At 39.8% G+C, this 25,039-nt stretch overlaps 1 protein-coding gene across 1 annotated transcript in view; it reads left to right on the forward strand.

Moving 5' to 3' along the window:
• thsd7aa (thrombospondin, type I, domain containing 7Aa) overlaps positions 1-25,039 on the forward strand; it is a 227,290-nt gene that overhangs the window by 196,944 nt on the left and 5,307 nt on the right. The window contains exons 23-27 of the mRNA XM_084738887.1: positions 5,701-5,874; positions 6,007-6,102; positions 10,807-10,889; positions 18,773-18,986; positions 20,986-21,073. Of these exons, the coding sequence (XP_084595013.1) occupies positions 5,701-5,874; positions 6,007-6,102; positions 10,807-10,889; positions 18,773-18,986; positions 20,986-21,073 (655 nt within the window). The remainder of the gene's footprint in view (positions 1-5,700; positions 5,875-6,006; positions 6,103-10,806; positions 10,890-18,772; positions 18,987-20,985; positions 21,074-25,039) is intronic.

The following is a 25,039-nucleotide window of genomic DNA, read 5'->3' on the forward strand; positions in this document are numbered from 1 at the left end:
AACAGCACAATGTCTGCCACCAGCTGTGTGTGGAAATACTTCAGAAGATTGAACAATGATGGTGCAAAGTGTACGCTCTGTGAACAGGTGATCAAATGTGATCAGCCGTTCAGCAAACCCAAAACTTTTGTGTTCATGCTGTATGGATCAACAATTGACCACTTGAACTGTTGAGTTTGGTGTTACCAGTTGGAAAATTCATTTTGAACACTTGCCAGAGGTCAGATTCCTGAGTTTGAAAGTTTTGACTTATCTCTCCGACCCGACAACCACAACCTCAAAATCCAACACAGCTGCTCTGCACATCAGCATTTAACCTGCAGTAATATAATTCCTATTTCTCACCACACCAGTTGTACACAAAGCACTGTCCAACTGCCATCTGTGGACATGTTACTACAATGTTTATATGCACACATATTTTAAGCAAAACAGCAAGGACAATAAAGATTTTCCAGGGGGCATCAATCTTGGTTTTCCAACTTGCTGTATGGGAACACAGTCAACTCGTCTGCAAAGTAACTGACAATTCTGACTTTCTGACCTTTTGTCCATTGACAGTTCCAATAAAGGTTATTCAAACAAGACAACCACATCCTCAACAATGTCATCAGAAAGAGAAGCAGTGTTACTTGGTGCCTTCTACTGGAAAACAGCAAGAGAAAAAAGAACAGTATGGTGCCACAGACACCTGGAAAGATGCAAACAATATTTTTTTCTGTTGTTTGGCGAAGTTCAGTTGTTTTACTCAAGGCTACAGTAGTCATAGCACACAAATTGTTCCTCTGAAGGAGTGCAGGGCTGCTCTCTACTTCTTCCATGTAGAGGTTGGCCACTATCGGAGACACAGGTGAGCCCATTGCACAGCCATGTTTTTGCCTGTAAAAACCCCCGTTGAACTGGAAATAGGTGGTGGTCAAACAGAGGTCAAGCAGGGCACAAAGAGGAACACCGCCAAGCCATTGGTTCAGGTATGTTGATGACACTTGGGTTAAAATAACGACACAGGAGGTTGAAGCCTTCACAAACCATATCAATGCTGTGGACCAAAACATCAAATTCACCCGAGAGGATGTCCAAGGCAACAGGTTGGCCTTCTTGGACTGTGCAGTGCACATTGAAGAGGACAGAAGCCTCAACATCCAAGTTTACAGGAAACCCACACACACGAACCAATATCTCCTCTTTGACTCACATCACCCACTGGAACATAAACTAGGGGTCATCAGAACCCTCCACCACCGAGCACAGACCATTCCAACCAGTACAGAGGGAAAGGATAAGGAACAAAAGCACATCAGGGCAGCGCTCAAAACCTGTGGTTACCCAAACTGGGCCTTTATCAAAACCAACAAAGAAACAGGTCTGAGAGAGAAGAAAACACCATCAAAAGGAAAAACATTGTTATTCCTTACATTGCGGGCGTTTCTGAAAAACTCAGGAGGATTTTCAACCAACACCACATCCCTGTCCATTTCAAACCCAGCAACACCCTGAGGCAAAAACTTGTCCACCCCATGGACAGAACATCCAGACACAAACTAGAAAATGTGGTTTATGCCGTCCAGTGTAGTGAGGAATGCACAGACCTGTACATTGGGGAGACAAAACAACCGCTGAATAGGCGCATAGCACAACACAGGAGAGCCAGTTCCTCAGGTCAAGACTCAGCAGTCCATCTACGTCTGAAAGCCACAGGACACTCCTTTGACGATGACAGTGTCCGTATTTTGGCCAGGGAAGACAGATGGTTGAGAGAGGAGTGAAAGAGGCCATTTTTGTTAACCTGGAACGGCCATCTCTCAACAGAGGAGGAGGTCTAAGGCACAATTTATCTGCCACTTAAAATGCATTCTTAAGATCACTCCCCAGGCAGTTGGATACCCACCTGAAATCATGTAACCCTAACATGTCACATGATAGCAGAGTCCTTAACGACTCATTCACACCTCCCCCCAGGTGAAACTCACGAGTCACACAATGGAGGGGTGGGCACATGAGTCACATGCCCCGCTAGGTGCTAACGACCCCATTAGGTTTAATACCTGAACTCCCAAACCAGTCAGGCAGAACTGAAGAAGCCTCTTGGATGAGAGGCCAAACATCTTCAAGAACTCTATCAAGTCCAGTTGCCTACTACAAACCTTGATACAAATACCATGACCTGGATGAATGAGAATATTCAGACACATAGCACACAAAGTACAACTCCAGCAATAAATCCGATAGTAGAACTGCTCAAACTGCAACACAGCAGACCAAAACTTCAAACCTGGCAGAAATCCAACCAATCATTGTTCATTCAGGAATCTTGACACTCCTCTAACCTGCACCTCATCAATCACCAACCAATCTGTCAGAAATTTGGCCCAATCTTAAAACTTGTTGAGGAGACCGGCCTGGGAACCAGACAAATCTGAAAACTCATGTTTCATTTGCTCTGGCAAACGCATCTGGCCATCCTCCAGTTCAGAGAGTCTCTTCAGGCCAGTCACAACCAATTTATGTAATATGGGACAGGTCTGGTACAATGACTGACAGAGGATTGGTGAGCAACTCACCAGACTCACGAAACTCAAACTGTCAAAATAGGCAGTGCTGATCAAATATGAATCAAGATTCTGTCATTGCATTGCCTGTTTGTCACCTCTGATATTGTCAGAAAGACATTTTAGCATTCTGTTTAGCTGTAATTTGAGAAATTTTGCGACTAGGCAGCCATTTTTGTTTGCACCATCCCAACTTACATATGCTGCTCAATGCTACGTCACACGTTCCGTTGCTTTGATTGGTTGTAGCTCTATCCAAATATGTCCAGATGCATTTAGGTCTGCACATGTTGATAACGCCCCTTTGACATTGGGCTTAACCAGATGTTTTCAATCCAAACTGGACAGACAACATACACATATGACTGTGCCGAGGATGTTGATCCCCAGCACCACCGATAGTCCAGGTTTTCACAATAACAACAAAGGCCTGCCTGGTGAAGCAATTATCGTTGAGTGTGTTTGATTGCATGAGCATCAAGAGCTCCAGAGTGGACCACACAATGCAACACTAATGTTAACAGGTGGGCGGAGGGAGGCTGAGGACAATGCAAGAAGCTTTTACACGGCTGATAATGGATGTTTGTGGCAGATCGTCAGGTGTTATTGTACTTCAGTGAAAGCTTTTCAGTGGCTACCAAGTCAGTGGAAAAAAAAATTGGCTGGCTTTGGTTGCAGAAGCTTCAGTGTGTGTACTTACACTGACTACTCTAGTTTGGATTGTGTGTGGGCGTAATCAGCACATAATCAAGTTAATTGGGTTAGTGGTGATCACAAGGTCAAAAAAGACCCTCAGATTTGGTTCCTGTTTGTGTTCATTCTGACTTCTGAAGCAAAATGTTCACTCGGAAACCTACACGAGAGAGAAAATGTGATTATACACTCCTACTCTTAATTACCTGATTTTTTTGGATGGGTGGCTTCATGATTAATTGAATGTGTAGAAATGTGCAGGAGCAGTGTGACCTATTTAACAGAGAATCTTCTTTTTGCTGCAAATATCACGCTTCTGGGCAGATGATCCGAATGAAAAATGGGTCAGAATTTTGGTGGGAAAATATCTGAAAGTAGGTGTAGCGATTTTGATTTCCCTTCGGTCTGTTTTATTGACCTTTGCCCCGCACAGACTCCCACCATCAATGAGGGAAGCTGACAAGTTGACAGGCTGTACGTGAATGCAACACGTCATATCCTTTTACAACAACTTTAAATCACAATTTTAAAGAGTTTCCACTAATATTTTGCCTATTTTTTTTAAATATATTCTATAGCTCAGGGTATAGTTTGCAATTATTTGCTGTCTGTTTTTTCAAATTTCAAAGTATGAGGATGTAGGTCATATCTGAGTTTTCAGTGTTTCCACTGGTCACTGCTGAGTGCCATAAAGTCTGTAGATCAGCTCAGATCACAGTATTATAGTTACTGAAAGACTGTCTGTTGTTTTTGCTGGTACAGACAAGAAATAAAAAGGCCTTTATAAGTAGCGTTGCCACAGCATTTTCCTGTACTCTTAACAGCAGAGCTGAAGCTAACTAAGCTTGTTAGCAGGTATGAGAAATAGTTTTTTTCATTGTGGTCAAAAAAAAAATCACATGAAAAAATGCACTCAGTCATCTCATCGAGTTTGCAAGTGAACCTGCACTTCTAGCTAAAATGGTATGTGGAAGACTGGTTTTAGGGTGTTTTAATTGTCTTAAGTCTGACTCATCGCAGCTAATTAGCTAACCTACTTCACAACAAACCCCTCTAAATCTCTGTCACACAGGTTACCCACAAGCCCACCTTCCTTAAAGGGGAAGGCTTGGCCGGTAACAGAGGTGCAGTGGGTGTGTAATTCAAGTCCATTACAGTTCTGCATTTTAAACTTTACTAAGCTAAAAGTATGTCAGTATTACAGCAACATTTACTGAAGGTGTCAGGAGTAAATGTAACATTACTCATTGTGTAGTAAAATCTTTCCTGTCAGTGTTTTACTGTTATATCTAATGATTCTGGATTAATATTACTTCTGTATTAATGTGTTGTATTTTACTGCTGCAGGTGTTGAAGGTTGTGCTCATTTTAACTACTTTATGTACTGTTGGGTTTTTTAATCTACACTAATGCATTATATTCTATAAGATAATCATATGTTTGCATTATTTGAAAAATTACTGTATGTTATTTTAGAATGCTATAATGAAAATGTGTATATTGAGGTATATCTCATATATCTCAAAATAGCCAAAAGACATTGGGATATTTTTTTTAAACCATATTAGCCAGCCCTCGTGGGTACCCATGGGGTCATTTCTGGAAGCACCCCTCTACCATTATGCTTTGATGTACCATTGGTGTCAGGTGATATAGTATAAAGAGGGAGACAGGAGTCAGACAACTTTTACCCAAGCTACAGAGGTTTGTGTCCTGTGTGAAACCAAGAGTCAGTGTTCTTTTTAACATATATAAGTTATATTAGGTAGATAAGTAGTGTAACTTGAATATGTTAAGTTAATTATACTACTTATTTTACCTAAAATCATGATCTCTTCTTAAACCTAATCAAGCTGTTTTCATGCCTTTATTTTGAAATTTAACCCAAATATTGCATATTTATTATTGCTAACTTGCACATGCAAAACATTTTTATTAAATTAAATTTTGTATAGTGCCAGATCATAACAAAGTTATCTCAAGGCACTTTTCAAATAGAACAGGCCTAGACCGTACTCTTTATAAACCCAACTGTTCCCACCAAGAGCAAGCACTGAGGCGACTGTGGCAAGGAAAAACTTTTTAACAGGCTTTACTGAAAGTAGCTTTACAGTAAGCAAAGTAGAGACAAGTTGAATTCATTGGTGAAAGTACAGTTAATTCAACTCCCTAAAAGTGATTTTCTTTATCTGGCCTTTATTAGCTCCCAGCCTTTATTTGTTCAGGCTGGTCGAAACACGGCACACATAATATGAAGAATTTTTTGGATCTACGAATTTTCTGACACATGTCAACTAAATTTTTAGTTATCAAATGGTGGAACTGGTGTTTGGTGCTTATTAACATGAATTATAACCCTATTTAATGTACTTGCTTTTGCTGGAAAAAAAACAACAAAAAAACAGTATGTTCATTTGAATGCAACACGAGCTGATGTGAGACCCCTGTGTGTTCTTAGGAGAGTGCTACCTGACAGACTGGACTGTTTGGAGTCCGTGCCAGCTCAGCTGCGTGAGCGGGGATGACCTGGGCTTCGGCTCAGTCCAGGTGAGATCCCGAGCCGTGGTGGCTCAGGATCCAGAGAACTTGCTGCAGTGTCCAGAACAGGAGCTGGAGGCTCGGCCATGTACAGGTCAGTCTGTTAGAGTCCCACCAGAAATAAAAAATGAAATTCAAATGATTCGCAGAGGTATATTAGGGGGAGTACAGTTGTTATATGTACAGCATAAGCTACATTGTTATTAAAGCTTTGCTCTTCCTGCAGAGGGCCGGTGCTTCGAATACAAGTGGAACACCGGACCATGGAGGGGTTCATCTCGCCAAGTCTGGTGTCAGCGCTCAGATGGACTAAATGTTACAGGTAAGCATACCTCTGGATGAAATTAGGGCCAGGTTAATCAACGTAGACCCCTCTGTAGTGTTAGCCGGTTTTAATTCGACTGTCCAAGGTTAGCCACTCTACTTCGAGGAGTTGTCAGGACTTACAACTGGTTCCCACTACACGCTGGAGCAGTGCGTGACGGCACCTTCGCCAAACTGCTGGGGCTCATACATACTGTGCTGTCCACACAGGCTGTTTCTACTGCGAGGCGGCTGCTGAAAGTTCTATCTTTATACACAGAGTTTGCACAACAGTTTGAAGAGACAAAAATAGGTGTTTTCTGAAGGCAATCAGTGATTTTTCTCCCTTCTTCAGAGAGGGAGAGAGAGAGAGGGTTGAATGGAGGGAAAAGAGAAAAGAGGAAAAAACCACTGACCTGCACCCAACTTTTTCAAGTCTGTGACATACTGCTCAAATGCAGACAATGAAACTCTACTGAGAAGTGCTTTGTTGCTGATATAATGTTGATATGAATTTCAACAGATCATTTTTAATGTGTATTTTTTGTTGAGAACCATAAGTGTCATGCAGTCACGCCTCCAAATCTCTAAATGAAGAGTGGCTGCAGCCGTGCCTGACAAGTGAGAGCAGCGCTGGACACGCAAGCTGTGAACACTCTAACCTGTTAATATTGGCACCGAAATAAAAACCAGCAGGTACCATGGACTACTGTTTATCTTAAACGGACAGTTCACCCCAAAATCATAAATATATCTAATCATCAAATTTTTGGTGTGATTTGCAGAGATATCAGCTGTAGAGATGCGTGCCTTCCTTCCAGTGTAATGGGATGAAATGGCACATAATAATGTGCATTTTTAATTTGGGGGTGAACTGTTCCTTTAATTATCACAGTCGTACCACTGTTGACCCCCAAAACTATCTGGCTGAGCCTTATGTTTCACTTTAAAAAAAAAATAACATTCTCCACAGTATTATTAATATTTTGTTTTGACCCTCACCTTGACTAACAGAAGAACTGAAATATGAATTCAATACTGCATATTTGTGATAATTACTTTTTTTTTTTTTAATTAAAAAGACTGCCTCTCGACAAAACTACAATCAGCATATTCTCTTCTGAAATTTCTATTCCAGGCCAGAAAAACTGTTTTCATTTTCCCATTTCACATTTATTAGAGTGAAAATTAATGCAGACTGTTCCCTGAATTAGTCAGTGTCTGTTAATGAGTCATAAGAAATCATCAATAATATTTTAAAAACAGTAAATCTTCTTAACAATTAAATTGCACAATATTTTAATGGAGTCTGGCAGGCCATAAGGGAGGCAGTCCCTGAACTCCAGCTTCAGAGTTTGTATTATCAGAGCAAATGGCTTTTTTGTTTTCAGGATAACAGATTTAACTTTACATTGGCACTGACAGTTATAAACAGCTGATCAACTTACAGTGGAGGACTTGTGCTCGCTTGTCTTCATCAAAATGTAATGTTGCACTTGTCTTCCACTCCTGTTCAGTATCCCTGCAGACTGCCTGAGTTTCGGTCTGCAGAGAAGAGGTGGGGGCAAAACATCTCGTTTCATCCATAGAGCATTTATTTAATGGGGATTCAACCTATTTAATATGTGGCTCTGGTCCACTATTTGGACTGCAGTGCTCATTTAAGGTCTCACATATTCTCCTTTAATGGAGCAGAGGTTATTAAATAGCTGCCAAATAACAGAAGTGAAGTTCAAAGTTTCTGGCATGCTAAAAACAAAATATTGCATGATCTTTAGTGGACAGCCCAAACACTGAAGTTTTTTCAAATGAGTGCTAGTAACTAAAAAGTTCTGAATACATGTACCTCTGAGAGAGGCAACGAGTCACAGCCGCCAGATCTGAAGATGAGCCTAAAGTTTAAAACACAACATAAATTTTGGATGTGGATGAGGAAAAAGTTAAAAGAACCTTGCAAAAAGATTTAGACTTCCCTGCAGTCAGCAAAAAGAAAAAAGTATCCCTTCCCCTTAACTGATCCCTCCAATTATTTTTTGTATGATCCCAAACTGAATGTTTTTGCTTTAAAAGACTTTAAATGCATCCAGTTAGTCCACAGGAATCGAGAAGTAGACAGTTTTTGCAACCAATGAAATAAGATGTCTGCAGTCTGACAACTCGTTAGATCAAAGTTAAAGCTATCCATTTGAAATCAGTCCTTGATATTGTGAATACTCAAACAGCCTGTGAGGACTAGTCAGTAGTCTTGACTGGAGTCAAATACCATGGATGTGACGTTAAAGAGTTAAGCTGCCACCACACAGCTCAGGCAGGTCTTGCACTGTGTGCAGCAGGGTGATAATAGAGATAAGGTTACTTAAAACTGTCTCCGCCAGAGTGTCAGAATCCCGTATACTTTCGCTTTCCAAGCATTTTTTGACAGCAAATTCCAGGAAACTGTAAGCAGATGAGGCTTTAATCTGTCGCAGCACCACAGTCAAAATTTAATCCCATTGTCCATCACATGTCAGGGTTAAGCTCAGCGCTGGTAACATTGTTCCCCAGTTCCATGAAGCGTCAGTTCCCATCTTGAATACCATTTGTCTGGAAGAATGAGTTCCTCTAGCCAGGGCATCTGCTTTTATTTACAGCTAATGCTTTATACAGGCCTGGAGCCATGTCATATTTCTGTGTTAGGTAAGCGTACAACAGTCAGCTCTGAGTTTAAGTGAATGAGGAGTGTCAGAGCACCCACTACTCCAGATGGTGTGTCTATGTGCGGCTGCTCTGATTGGCACGCTGCGTCTTTTTCCTGCTTGTAAATGTTTCCTCGTGAGCAGCGGCGTTCCCCTCATGAATATTCATACTGAGCTCTCTCCCGGAGCATGCCATCTAATAAATATTCAAGAAGCTCTCTGATAGATTACCATGTTTTTGCAGACATGTGTTTTTGCTGAATGTCTGCGGGTTGGATCAATGTCAGTTGCACTGTCTGTCTACGTTATCCAGCTTATTTTGGAAATACACACTCCTCATCCTACATAGTCTACAGCTCAGCAAGACCCCAGATAAACCTGATTACCAAGTGACTGAATCATAACCCAAAATTGTGAATTCATAGTCATGAGTGGCATGAGGTTAAAAAAACATTCCCAAATCCCCCTTTTACTGTAAACGGTATCTTCCTTCTTATTTGTCAATGTATTGATTTACTTCAGGGTGGTGGAAATGAAAGCTTGCCTTTGCCTCCAGGCACTTTATACCCTAGCAATGATAATGGGACAATATCATTCTCGCACAGGATATGTCCTGAACTTCATTCCAGTTGTATACTGAATACCAGGACACCAGTTTTACCCAGTTAGGAGTTGTTTTTTTGGGACTTTTAAAGTTAAGCTAACCTATCCCATGATCTGGTGATTTAGTTTAAATTCAACTAAGGATGTTGAATACCTCAACAACTATACCATGTTCATAAATCATAAAATGTATATACAAGGGATGCTCATGCCTTCTAGACACATTCAAACCCTGGCATATAACTTTATGATGCAGTGTTGATTAGATTTCCATTGAGGGCATTTATAAGAGTGGGTACATCAAATGTACATGCTCTTGTGAAACTTAATTTCTTTATGAACCTAAAAACAAGTTCAGATTAACAAAAATGGTCCAAAGATGGTCCAAAGCAGAGTTTAATCTGGAGAAACCCTGTGGCAGAGACGATGGCAAACAATATGGCATCATCAGCATAAAGATCAACATTGCAGTAGCGAGTTTAGAAATGAAGAATAGTCCACTGTGTAGAGTAAATAGTGGGAGTTCTGGTATTGATCCCTGTGGAACACCTGTGTTACCCATTTGGGAACTTAATTTGAAGCCATTGGACACTACAGTCTGACCTCTGTCAGAAAGTCATGATTTTAAAAAGCCAAAACGAAATAATCAAACCAATGAAAAGGAACTTGTTTAAACAAATGTCCTTGGATTCATTAACAGTTTGCATGGAGTTGCAGTGTAGTTTTGCTTTTGTCGATACAATTTTTTTATTCTATCAGGAATTCTAAAGCCACACAGTCAATGTTATCTTTTTGAAAGGTACAGAGATGTAAATTGATCAGTCATTTTATGATTTTAAAGAGATGAGATAGCATAGACATTGCCTAATAGTTGTTTTGGTCACAATTTTCACCACATTTGTGTCGTAGTATGGGATAGGCTATTGTGTAGAGACAAGAATTTGTGAGATCTCAATTTCAATCACCACATACAGGAAAAAAATAAAATCACTGGGTATAAAATCACTTCTGGATGCCTGTATACTCTCAGCCCTCGTGCAATGTGTCTGCCGAGTAGTGAATTCAAAAAGTGCCTGAATCAGGCAATCAGGATTTGAGTGTAATTTTTAGTGCTTTTTAAACTGAGCTAATTATCAAATTGTTCCAGCATCACTGCCCATGGTAAGTGCCGTTGTAATGAGCTGAAGTGAGTGTTGTTTTCAGAGAGACAGAGATGGCTGCCACCACTCATAACACTCACTGCCTCCAGCTCAGCAAACTGTGAGCAAAGTGTGCAAAAAGTATTTGGGAAACTGGGCCACAATACTTACACTCCATGGATTTATTTTTACACTAGACTCTCATATTGTTTTGTAACAATGTATCTTACATCTTACAGTGACGGGAAAAACCAGCTGTCAAACTTTGACACTTAAATTTTTTAATTTTTGCACTTTGCTCTGCAGGTGGATGCCCAGTGTCAGCCAAGCCGATGGCTGACCGTTCGTGTGACCCGCCCTGCACCAAGCCACGCTCCGTGTGCACAGAGGTGAGTTTTAGATCACAAACATTGTATACATCTGTGCACCCACACAACAGTATATCTGATTGGGAGCAGTCTTCACAGGCTCCACCTGCTTTTGAGATGTGGGCACTTTAATGAGTATTTTTCTCTTCTCAGATCATTTCCAATGAATAATTTGAAGAGACCTGAAAAAACAGAAAATATTGGAGAAAAATCAAAAAGATAAACCCTATTTTGTGTAGTAGATTCTTTTTCTTCTTCTATCCTATCTTAAACATTTTGTGACTCCGCAGAGTTATCTTGCAAAGTCTTTCTAATCCAACTCCAAGGCTGGGCTGGGCTAGGCCTTGTCTGTCTCTTTGTTTTTTGTGTCTCTAGTGTCTTATAGTGTCTCTTTTCCTTTGATATTGTTTGCATGTCTTTGAGTCTTTTTTTTTATCTCTTTTGTTGTCTTATGGCACCCTTGGGTTTCTTGCAGTCTCTTGGCATTTTTCTCTCAGAGTTTTTTTGTTTCTTGGTGTCTTTTGGTACCTTAGGCATCTTTTGGTCTTGTCTCTTCATGTCTTTTGCTGTCTTGACATCTCTTGTGCCTCTGTGTGTGCTTTTGCCATCTCTTTTCTGTTGGTGTCTGGTATCTTGGTTCTCTTGACATCTTTTGCTCTCTCTGTGTCTTTTAGCACCCTTGGGGTCTGTTGCAGTCTCTTGGCATCTTTTGTTATCTCTCAGTATCTCTTGACGTCTCTTGGAATTTCTTGGGTTTTGGTATCTCTGACATCTTTTGATGTATCTTCACATCTTTTGATGTCATTTGAGATGTCTTGTCTCTCAGTGTCTTGACACCTTTTGGTGCTTCTGAGTGTTCTGTTGCTATCTTTTTCCTCTTCATGTCTCTTGACGTCGTTTGTTGTCTCTTGGTGTCTACTGCCGTCTTTTGGAATCCCTTATGTCTTGTTTTTTTTCTTTGTGTCCTTTGACACCTTTGGCATCATTTGACTCCTCATGTCTTTTGAGGTCATTGTCTCTTGACATCTTTGGTGCTTCTGAGTGTCCTCTGGCATCTTGTGCTGTTTCTCAGCATCTTTTGGTATTTCCTGGTGTATCTTGGTGTCTCTCTGTGCCTTTTGACATCTCTTTCTTCCTCTGCATCTTTTCATGGACCTGGGCATCTCTTGGTTTCTCATGGCTTTTTTCGCTGTCTCTGCTGGTGTCTCCCAGGTATATTGTAATATTGTGTGGCATCAGTGCTGACTCTTTAGTTAGGGATAGAAATATTTCCATAAAGTGTTTTGTTTTTGGCCCCAGGGGGGAACTCAGTTAATCTGAATAAAACTGTTTTGGTTTAGGTCGCTGGTTCAGTAGCCTTCAGGCGGTAAAAAACAAGCAATGTTAATTTTCACATACAACTATTTGCCAGCTAGTAGTGTCCTACTGCAGCTATAGAGTGCCAGATACATTTCCCAGTGAAAATACAAGGGAAATGCCTATCCAACTTCTTTCAACCATGTTAGAAATTAATCGGCAGTTCAGAGCCCAGGGTCTGTGTCTGAAGAACTTCAATATGGCTGAGAAAAGGTATGCTGAAGGCCAGGCTGAGTCCCAGACCCCCTGATGGGATGAAAGCAGTGCATCTGGGTAGTTTAAGAAAAAGGGAGTAGAAAAGAGAAAAAAAATAAAGGAAAGAAAATACAATAATCTGACTCACTTGGTGTTGCCACCTGTTGTTAAGCTTTTCCCATTATCCTCTTTTACAGTAACACACCTAGACCAAAGCACTGTAGGTTAAAGAACAGCTGCTGTTTTTCGGAAACACACTGCAGAAAAACAGATACACTAAGAAAACATGCATTTAAGCCTGCAGAGTTCACTGAAATGAAAAATCCATCAGCTATACCCACTTATCCTTTGTCAGGGGCTGGAATCTTCTTCTGATGAGAGTGACGTGAACAACATCAGTCAGTCGCAGGGCTGACATACAGAAGATGGTGACAAAAATGAAAAATTCTGACACTTTTCCATCGGCATCAACCTGTGAAAACACTTGTAAAATGTCTTCTGTTGCTCTGGAGGAGCTGTGTCTGAGATGCCATCAGGGTTTTTCTCAGCTTGGGCTAGAGATTTTTAAGAGGACTGGTTTTTCAAATTGGGGGCGTGGATAGGTATTTACCAGGCAGAAAGGGTTTAATTTTAAGATAATATTTTTTGAAGTTTGACCCCTGATTGCCTGACTTGTTATTTATGGAGTGAAATGTTTAGATTAGTGTTCAATGTGTCAGCTGAGTCAATATGACTTTAGAAACTCATTTGATTTTAGAAATTGAATGATATAAGTTTATTCTCTTGCTTCTATTAAATTAAATCAACTTTCTGAAGCCAAAAGCCGTTCAATTGAATATATCATTTATAGGCTTTAAAAGCTAAGCTATGTCTTATGGATTAATTATGCAGGCTCAAGCAGAAATTAATGCAAAAGGAATATTTTATTCTTATGAGAGTCTATTTTCTTCTACCAGATATCAATGACACTAGGTTTCGAGCTTTTTTTAATCCTTAGATTTTGATGTCAGGCTGTTTGTTTTGAGATCACATTTGCTGTGAATGCCAGGGGAGAATTTAAAGTGCTACTCAGGGAGATAAGGAGGATAATCAATAGTGTTTTGCTGAAATGTCAGGTTGAACTTGGATCTGCCAACACCCTCCACTTTTCAGTCTGTGGTCAGGAATCTTCTGCTGATTCTAGTGACATGAACAATACAGAAAAGCTAGCTGGCCTGTTTTACTTGTGTTTGCAGTAAAGTAAAGCTGCTACCATGAAAATGGCCAATACTTTTGATCGGAAGCTGGTGAATAATGATCGACCGGGCTGATGCAGAGATTCTTTTGACCAGATTGGGTCTGTCGATTGTGTATCAATGCAATAATAAATCATAGATGCTCAGGGGGATGTGTTGTGTTCAAGTGAATAGGAAAGAGGAAAGGTATCTGCAATCAGAATGGTTCATCAACTGGGGAACTTGAATAGTGAAGTATTCATTTTTTGGATTTGTATTGGACAAGAAAATTTTGGCCTTATGGTGATATGGGAGGACAGATCATAAGGCCACTGAAAACAGTAATTAGAATTAATTTTGTGCATATCTATTTTATGATATTTTGTACCAAGACCAAGCATGAACATCACCAGTTGTAGCCTTGCCTAGCAGGACAGTCAGTTTCGGCTGGGTACTTTTACAGAATAATTTTAGTCAAACCCAAGGGTGTGGCAAGAACTGTACTCTGTGAGAACTCAAACCTCAATGCTTTTGCTAAAGCAGTGTGTCTATAAGCATCAAGTATCACAAAGTGCCAGGTATCAAAAACTGACCAAGAATGCTTGATCAGATTCTTGACCTTGCTTGCTTATTCTTTGATGAGATAGTGTTCAAATTACGGAGGAACGTAACAATTTTTATCATAAATATATAGAAAAACATGTTTATATTCCTCAAACTCCATCCATCCATTCAGATGACATATATAATCACTCCAGTGCGTTCTGGGTCTCTCCTGGGGTCTCCTTCCAGTTGGAAGTACCCTTAAAACCTCCATGGGAAGGTGCCCAGGAGACATCCTGTTCAGATGCATGGTCCTTTTTAAGTGAAGGAGGAGCAGCTCCTCCTCAAGGTCCCCTCTGGACTGCCTGAGCTCCTCACCCTATCTCTGAGGCATAGAAGACTCGTTTCAACCACTTATATGTATGATCTCATTTTTTCGGTCACTACCCAAAACTAGTAAATTGCAAGCTTCACCTTCTGGCTCATTTCTCTTCACCAGAATGGTGTAGTGCAACATCTGATGCCTCACCAACCCATGCGTCCACTCATGAATAAGACCATGATACTTAATTAACACATTATACAGAAAATAGTTGCTGAAAACCTGTGAAAAGACCGAGAATTATGTGGTACTGTGGAGTTAGACTGTTAGACGATTTCTGTGGTCAGGATTTTTTGGCCATTCCTGAGAAGTGGTTTGGTGACCTGCCAGAGCCACGGTCCACCGAACAAGCCTATAGCGACTCTCTCAGTCCAAATCAGCCCAGCAGTTCACTTCAGCTCACTTCAGCTCCAACAACCTGACACAGAAGAAAAAAAGAACATCCTGTCACTGTCCTCTGGTCTGGTGGCTGAAACATGCCTGGATATGTCCAATAAGGCTGCTAGATGGAGCGTCCATGTTTCTGTGGTGTGACAAACTCAGAACACACATTAATTATTGTTTTACAACATCTTTAAACTCTATTAGGGCAGTAATTCATTACCAACCCTGAAGGCACTGTTTTCCATCAGAGACTTGGAATCAAACTCAAGCAGTGAAAAAAGTATTGTAATGGTTTTCACAGTGAAATGTAGGTATCATATCTGCATTAGTATTGTAAAATCTTAAACAATACCCAGCCCCAGATGGAGGATGAGGTTTTTACATTGCAAATATAAGCCAGGAGGCACTATACACCACAGAAGAGAAGATTAATAGTGTTTGTTTTAGCATGTGGTTGCATGATTCAGAGATGTGGTTGCTAGAAGGAAGCAAGAGATGCCTGGAGGATGAGAGGAGTGTTGGTAAGTTTATACTGCGATGTATGCACTTTACAGCAGCCTCCTCCAGAGACTGAACTCATATATATATATATATATAAAATGATAACATGCTGCTGAACCGCACTTCTTTTCCTTTGTTTGCCACTATGGAGATGTAAATGTTAATTTCGTCATTTTCATCTCTGGCTGGTGTTGGACGTACACAGCTACTGTTTGCGCGGCAGGGATTTCTGAGGCCGATTATCCTCCAGAGATTGTCGGCGAGCTGGGGACCCCCTGCAGGGTGATGAATAGAGTCAGGGATGAGAGAGAGAGAGAGAGAGAGAGAGAGAGAGAGAGATGTGGAGGAGGGGCGGTTTCCCTGCACACACACACACACACACACACAGATACACACCGCCCTATGCAATCAAATACACACCCTGTCTGACAAAACAGACAGCAGTATCAGACTGTTGCTGATCTGATTTTGTAATGAGATTGTACAGCTAAATCATAGCTTTATCAAAGGCTTTCTAAGATTTGTTAAAGATTCTGTATGTATTTCAAATCAATCCTACATAATGAGAGTGTGATTCTAAACACCCTTGCAAAAGACAGCTTATGAAACCTACTGCAAACTGCATGACTTTTGCCATGATTTGTCTCTCCCAGATACATTCTAGAGATCTGAGCCCTTAGACCTTGATTTGGCACAGAATCCATGCTTGTGCCAATCAAGCAGACGTCTCAACGGGTCCAATTCTCTGACCTGATGAAAAAATGGACCAATGGAAAACCTTTTTCAAGTCAAAGTAAATGAGACAGAATGCGGTCGACCCAAAGAAACATCTGCACAGGCATAAAACAGAGAAGGTCAAAGGCTGTGTTTTGTAATTCCTTTCTGAAAGACGAAGTGAAGTGGTTGATTTGGAACAATGGAAACGCTTGCACAAAACAAAAAGACTTATTTCACAAGACTTATTTCACAAAGTAAGAGAAATTTCGAAAGTGATTAAGTGAATAACCAAACCTGACGGCAACCAGAACACAACAAAACGGCATGAACGCTGGATTCAGTCTTAATAGTACAACTCTATAACAGACCCAGACACAAAGAACATTGGGACTGCCAGTGCATGATGGTCTACTAAAGCCAGTATTATACTTTCTGCTGCCACGAGCAGATGAGGGTCTGCTTGAGTCTATGTGACATACATTTTGTCATCAGAGGATGTACAGGACGGCTCTGTGTGGACAACCTCCACTACAGCCGCTACGCCAACCCTGTAGAAGGTAATCTCTCATGCATGCGTGGAACGTGTCCTCTAAGTGGACTCCAGAAAGTAGTCGAAACAAAACTGCTATGCATCTTTCTGTTCAATATTGTGATGATCTGCTGAAGTTGCAGATCTTGCCAAGGGTAATCCGCACGCCTTGTATGGGATAAGTTGTGTAGCATGTGCACCCACACATGACAACATGACAGCATCAGTCTGGGCAGTGGAGGATGCAGGCTGTCTGAGTGACAGGGGTGAAAAAAATATATATATAAAGGACTCCAGCTGTAGAATACATGGTCGGGCGCCAGTGTGGCAAAAAACATTATTGATTTAGTGTGAAAAAGCTCCAATTCATGGTTTAGATTAAAATTGTTTGGTTGTACAACTGCTACAACTTTGTATTAAAAATACACAGGGAACTGTTTAATTATTTAAAGGCACAAAAAGGCCAAACAGTTTTTAGTTATGTAAAGCAGCCTATATAGCACCTCAGAGAGCATTTTACCATTTTTTGTCTGGTATAAGGGCGCACTTGGGTATTTTATTAGGTTTTATCTACCACAGGGGCATCCAAGAGGGCTGATTGTTAAATTCCTTGTTTGTGGTACTGAAAAGATTGATACATGATTTTAAGGTAGCATAGAAAATGTAACTGTCTGTAAGCAATGCTGTATGATAGAGTTGCCTTTTTATGATGAGCTAAACACAAATTAAACAAAATGTAGAAGAAAGAGGACAAAGTTATGGGAAATGAGGGGGGGGGGGGTCAAGAAAAGGAGAAAAGAAGCTAAGCTTAAAATTAGTATCAAACCAATGGAGCTATGGACCAATGGACCAATGGAGTAAAAATGAAGTGGAATGGCTTTCTTCAAGTAGAATGACAGATTGATGGATGTTAATCAGTGCAGGGTCACAGAATCCAGATCTGATGTGGGAGTTACTTGAGATTTTCTTCATAATCTTTCCTCCACCCCCTGTGGTCTCCCTTCATCCATTCTTGTTTATTTAGCCTGCGTGGGCTTATTTTCTTGATTTCTTTACTAAGCATCTTTCGTCTGTAATTTTTTCACAGGATATCACTCATGTTGCATAAAATTCAACTTTTATTCACAGAGACCTTCAGTGGTCATAATAAAACAAGTATTTCTGAGATATAGTATATTTCGTGTTGTATCAGTAAGATACAACAGAGGATAATGAATAAAGGAGCTTTGTTGGTGTTGTGGGTGACGTTTCTCCAGCCTTTGTATTTTTTTTGTTGTCATCTAGCAGTGTGGGTGTATGGATGTTAATGTTGGTCAGCTGATCAGTCCACTGTAGATTGACTGATGTCTCAACAACTATCGAACAGATTATTATGAAATTTAATAAGACTTTCATGTGATCCTCTGTCAGGAGGTCAAATAATGTGTCCAACACTTTGGTTTGTGATGGAATACCAGCAAACTCAGTTATATTCCCATCAGCCTCAGCTGTACTTTGTCTTTGGTGCTACTTGTCAAATGTTAGCATGCTAACATGTTAAACCAAGATGATAAACACGGTAAACCAGGGGGTCTTCAATGTTTTTCAGGGCACGGTCCCTGCAGCTGTTGGAGAGATGAAGCAGGGACCACCTACTACATATACTGAATATTTTCCTGTGTCTCCTTTGGGCTTACCTGAGTCAGCAGCAGTTGTATAATGGCTAATATTAGCTGTGTTAGCATTTGCACTTTCACTGGTGGTTTCTGAGATGGAGGGTCTGTCAGAGTCTCCTGCTCATGAAGTTACAAATAAGCTCACAGACTGTCTGTGCACTTGGGATAATAATGCAGCTAATTGGCTTATATGTATCAATAATATAGAAGCTAGTTTCTCATTGAACCAAAAAGTTTAAATTATTAAGAAAAGTATAAAATTAGATGTTGGGGCTCAGATTTATCAGTGAGTCTGCTGTGTCTTACCAGCCGGTGCTGTTTTTCACCAACGCAGCAGAACTTTTAGCTTTCTGATGACTGCAGAGGGAAGAGTTATAAGCCTGATTCGTCCATGTTTTAAACCCTTGTGGTTCTCTTTTGTGTGTCAGGCGGGGGTGTGTGGCTGCGAGGAGGGCTACACCGAGGTCATGACGTCCGACGGCCTGCTGGACCAGTGTACAGTCATCCCGGTGCTGGAGATCCCCACCGCAGGCGACAACAAGGCCGACGTCAAGACCATCCGAGCCTTCAACCCCACCCAGCCCGAAGCCAGCACGCCAGGCAGGGCGGGACGCACCTGGTTCCTGCAGCCCTTTGGCCCAGGTAACACACCTCAACACAGCCTTAGACATCTGACTGATGTGGATTTTAAGATAAAATGTGGAATTATACAGTGAAGCAAAACATGGATTAGGAGAGTAAATGGTACATTCTGATGGTCACACACAAAGAAACATTAGCAGAACTTAGTGAGACAAAAACTTTGTCTGTATTTAATTACTATATATTCAACCTAGAGTGGAGGAAATGTGTGTGATTGCTGAGAGAACAAATTGATTGCTTACTAGGCTCTGAAGGGGGGTGGAAGGAGGCATATGAAACAGAGGGAGGTCCTCTGACAGAAAGGAAGGAGGGAAGGGAAAAATGATAAAAGAAAACAAAGATTAATGATGGATGGGCAGAGGGATTTTCAATTTTGAGTGCTGAAAGAGAATATTTTTCTGTCTGCATGTGGTTTCTAAATGTAGCACTTTGCAGCAGTAAAGCATATTTGATAAAAATGACATTCTTGCATGATCCTTACAATTATCCACATTGTTAAAAGCATTGTTAATGTAATGTAATGGGATAAGGGTAAGAAAGAATGGGAAGAAAAGGAATGAAGCTTATTGATAAGGGGACACAAGGAAAAATTAGAGAAAGAAAAGAAGAGGGAGAAGGAGATATAAAGGGAGGAACAGAAGAAAAAGAGATTAAAGGATAAATGATAGAAAAATTAATTTAGTGAAGAAGGAAGGAAAAAATAAAAGACTAGATAGGGAAGAAAAACTGCAATATAGGAAAAAAAGGAGAGAAACAGAAAATAGTAGAAAGAGGAAAGGGTTTTTAAAAGACAGAAATGAAGAGGAGGAAGGAATGAATGGAGAAACAGAAAAGAAAAGGAAACTTTGATTCAAGGCTAAATGGAGGACAAAGCAATTTAGAAATGAAGAAGGGAAGACAGAAAAACAAAACAAACAACAGAAGACTAAGAAAAGAAAACCAATAAAGGAAGGGAAGAAAGAAATAAAAAGAAAGTAGAAAGATGGAATGAACAGGAAGAACAAAAACAGAAAAACAAAAGAGGTGGCAAATGAATGAATAAAGTGAGGAAAAAAGAAAAATAAAGAATGAAGGGAGAAAAAAATACAGGAAAGGGGGTAATGGGGGAAAGGAAGAAAACATGAATAAAGGGGGGTGAAAGGGGACAGGAAGAACGGAAAAAAATAATTAAAAGAAAATGGGGTAAAGGAATGAATTAAGAGTCTGAAAGGAAGAAAAACAGTAATAAAAGAAAAAAAGGAGGAAGGAAAGAGGAAACTGGGTGATGGAAGAAAGGGAAGAAAAACAAGAATGAATGGAAAAGGGGAAGAGTCAAAGGATGAAGGCAGGAACAGCAGGAAGAACAGAAAAGGAGAAAAAAGGAAGCAGGTAAAACTAATTAAGGGAGGAAGGGGTGGAAAAAAGTTTTTCAAAAAGAAAGTAGGAAGACAGAATTAAAGCAGGAAAGCAAAAATAAAGTAGACAGAAATAATAGAAGACAAGCAAAAAAAAGAGGGAAGTAAAGATGAAAAGAGAAAAAGGAAAGACAAAGATACAGTATAACAAATTTGAATGAAATTTACAGCTTATATATGAATTTGAATTGTTTTCAATAACACATTCATCTTATCAAACAGTGCAGATTGAAATAATGAGTTACTTCTACAATTATACCTCCATATGTAGACAACATACATGTGACAGTGTATAATGAACATGTTTATTTTTACCTTTCCTCATTAACACTGACTTTTTCCTGCATGTTTACAGATGGAGGTGTTGCAGCATTAGCACATTTTACTCACTCTGCTGATAAAGGCTCTGTGCTGTTGATCTGTACGCTGCACTGATGATTCATTGACCAAAAGTATCTCAGGATGAAATGTGACAGAAAAATGTGGCTGAATACCACCTCATGTTATGTGTGGAACTCTACTGCCCCCTTCAGCTCAGATGAGGAAATGAACTGTCCTTCCAGTGGATTAACAGTCTGTGTGTGTGTGTGTGTGATTGTGTGCAGATGGGAAGCTGAAGACCTGGGTGTACGGAGTCGCAGCAGGAGCGTTTGTTCTGCTCGTCTTTATAATCTCCATGACGTACTTAGCATGGTAACGTACCGACACCTATGTGTGAACACTGTGTCCCGAACATCTGTTTTGTTTCATCATCACATCAGTTACCGTTCATGTCGTCATCCACCTTCATTCAGTGAAGTAACGGAGATCACAGTGAGGGAAAAGACCCATGGAAGGTTTCAGTAGTTCTCTACACCAAAAAAAAAAAAAAAAAAAAAAACATTAGCCAAAATGCAAATCCTGATTTGATTTGCCAGTTTATCAGTTGTAAAGATGGTATTTATTATTTAAAAGACCATTACGACAGTTTTACTCAAAATGTCTCTAAGGTTATCTTTATCTATGAACCTGGTCTTGAAGGGTCTTCAAGAGTTTGCAACAAAAAGCACAAAAACAAAAAACACCAATAACTGAGTTCAAAATGTCTTGGCCCCTATTGTATTGATTTAGGTTATTCCTTTTAAGTGTGTCTGTCACAAGGTCCCCAACTTTATTGAACTGCAATAGTAAATCACTGAAAATACAGTCATTCCCAAAGAAAAATATTTGGATCACTATGGAAGAAATTCTGCAAATTTAAGATTCATATTGGCATTTAAAATGTGTATATTCTGTTACTGGTGAGAGGAAAAAACAAGAGCCTGTTAAGTCTGCCTAAATACACTTATTTTACTAAAATGTCCTTTCAATAGATTTTTGAATTTTGAGCTCAACTCAACCACTGAAGTTTTTAAAAGGTTTTACCAACTAAAAATGTTTTGTTGAGATAATTTAGTTTTCTTCTTTAGAAAAAGTTAAATCCTTCAGTTTTACAATTCCCCAAATATGGTATTTCAAAAACTTATTGAGCAAACCTGAAGTGGAAGTGAATAATGTTTTGTTTTTGTTTTTTTAATCTAATACCCATTTAATTTTCAAGCACCCAAAAAAGTGACAAACAGGTTCACAGCTCACTGTGAAAGACTTTCAAAGATTCAGGTTTATCAAAAGAAGTACACCAAATTATCACAACACAAAATTATAGGTCAGCAAAACCTTTTTAGTTTATTTAAAAACTCAAAAAATCTATTACAGTAAGTTTCCTTGAATTTTTGAGTTGTTTAAACTTAAAAGATTTTTTTTCTTTGAGAAGAAATGAAAACAAGATAACCTCTTAACTGAGCCTAAATGCATTTATTTGTCATTTATAAAAGTAACAAGATATATGCATGCATCAGAATATAAGGTCATGCTGAAATTGCAGTTATCAGTTTAACCCGTCTGAAGCAGAGCATCAATTTGATACTTTAATCTAGAGCTCTTTAAGACCATGAGGTTAAAATTTGTCAGCCCAGAATAGTGTTGTCAAGATACTGAAACTGCTAATTTCGATATGGAATCTTGAAAAATGTCAATATTCAATGCCATTTTCAATACCATTGCATTGATTAAAAAAAAAATACTCGATATTGAAGGCATAAAATTTGAGCTTTTTATCTAAAGATAGATAAAATGAGGCTATAACATGATAGCAGATGTAGCTAACAGTTGTACAAAAATGTGGCAAAGTATTCCTGCTCATCAGTGGTAAAGGAGATTTAAGATGATGTGACCTCCATTACATCACTCCTATGTTGATTCATTTATCAGTTCATTTTGTTCTGTTATTTTGAGTTCCGTCATCATTTCTTGTTTTTCTGTCTGTCTCCACCCGTCCTCACCCTCACACTCCCTGCTCAGTTACTGTGGTTGTTGCCTTTGCTGCAAGTCGAGACCCAAGTCCCCCTCAGACGGGGTTTACTGGACGGACCCGAACAGCTACACTGTGCCTTACGTCTGTCCTGCCTGCCAGAAACTAGAGCAAGATGAGTTACAGCAGCACAGCCAGCTCCAACAACAACAACAACAACAACAACAACAAGAGCAAGAGCAGCACGAGCAGTACGAGACTCTGCTCCCTCCAGGATCACAACCACAACCTCAGCAGCAGCAGTCACTGCCACACCCACCACCTCACTTTGAAACTCTCATCACTTAGCCAGAGTCCCAGCTCACCCTCCTGTAACTCACTGTGCCTGACATTCATTTGTGCCCAAATACCTTCAGTGCCTGTTCACTCATGTCAGGGGATCACTGCCTGGAGGTGAGACATCCAGATCCTATCAGACTCACCACACTACTGCAGGCTGTTACTGTAACTGGGAGTTAGTAGTAACTAAATAAGTTTATTATTTACTATAAGCAATTAAGGGAAACACATATACACTAAAGAGTTTAACAAAACTAGGCTTAAAATGAGTAAATCCAGATTAAGCAGAGCTCTGTTGCACAATTAAAAACTAATCTTGCACAGGCCTAGTAAATCAACAATGTACACCAAAATGTAATTAATAGAGTGTAATATGTGGAGATAATATGGAGATGCTTTTTAACTTTTAAAAAAATAAATGAAAAATAATAACTTTGAGTGCTGTCAGGACCTAGTAAGCTAAGTGTCAAAAAGGGAGTAAACTGTAAACTTTTGACTGGTCTAAAAATTTATCAAAATGTTGCATCGTTTGCTAGCTACCTAAAAAGTTAACAAAATGTTACATTGTTTGCTAACTAGCTAAAGAAAGTTAGCAAGAGATTTGGCCTTACTCACCCGATGCACACTGTGTGTTTAAGTCCTGCCATTGGTCGCTTGCTTGCTTGTTTTCAAAGTCCCTGAGAAACAAGAGAACAAACTCCTTGTTGCAACCTACACGCTGAAAATAGCAAACTAGCACCTAAGGCTAACAGCTGTTAGCTTGTTCCACCAAACTTTTTTGTTCTCAAACTTTTTACACCCTGTACCACCTCAGAAAATATTAAACTATCCAAGTACCACCTTACTGTTTTGCGACATTTGGTGCTAGCTTGGTCTGTCGCCACTTCACTGGTGCTTCTTAAATAGCCAGTAGCCAGGATCACTTGCCACTATTACAGTGTTTTTGAGGCATTTATTTTCAGTCTCTTCATTTTTTATCTGCTTACTATCTGCCATCACAATTTCGCTTAAACCTACCAGTAATCATGGATGATGTATGCACTATGTGTATCCTCATTACTACATAACAGGCTGATATTGAAACAAAAATATAGGAAAGACATAACTTATTTTCAGTAACATTTCAGTAGTGTCCCATTAAAGGGACCACAGTACCTTTTTGAAAATCTAGGCACTAACAGTAGTACAACGACCACTACTACTGTTGCTACTACTGCACTGCTAATACTACAACCAGTAGCCTTTGTGGTGGTGAGTTGCAATTATAGGGAAACAACACTGTCTGTTCTGTGTTAGTTATTACCTCTGGCCAGATACAAAGGGCTTTGAAACCTCCTGATATGCCAACCTGCAGGCCAGTCATAATACCTTTCCTCTGCTGCCATCTTGTGATCATCCATACACATTTCATGTAGACCCTCCTCTGTCTCCTTTACTTCTGTGTTCATTGTTTCATTTGTTTCTGGTATTGCTTACAAGTCGGTTAGAGATGCCTTCAAATGTACTTAACAAAATTTACTCCAAATCACATACAGGTTGGTGCTGACAGTTTTGCAAAGCATCCAAACATGTTCAAGATTTTAAATTAGTTTTTCTACCTTCCAGGCAACCATTTTTAATCATGTCCCTCTGGTATGAAAACACTTTGACAGCAAAACTTAATCTCCTTAATTAATCCATCAGGCTAAACATTATGCCAGCTGTTGTTATTTGGAGCGGCTGTGGTTTAGGAGGTGGAGTCGGTCGTTCACTTATCAGACGGTCAGCAGTTTAATCCTTGGTTCCTCCAATCTGCATGTCAAAGAGTCCATGACAAAATTTTGGACCTGAAATTGCTTACATTGGGTGAATGACGTGTAGTTGTACAGCATTCTGATAGACTAGAAAAGTGCAATATAAAATGCATCATGGTTGTTAATGGAAATGTATTCCTACCATATATGTTATGGTGCAGACAAAATCAATCTGCACTTACAGATGTTGTGCAGTGG

Source organism: Lutjanus erythropterus, chromosome 16, assembly GCF_056507025.1.
Source record: "Lutjanus erythropterus isolate fLutEry1 chromosome 16, fLutEry1.hap2, whole genome shotgun sequence".
Classification (NCBI taxonomy): Eukaryota; Metazoa; Chordata; class Actinopteri; order Lutjaniformes; family Lutjanidae; genus Lutjanus; species Lutjanus erythropterus.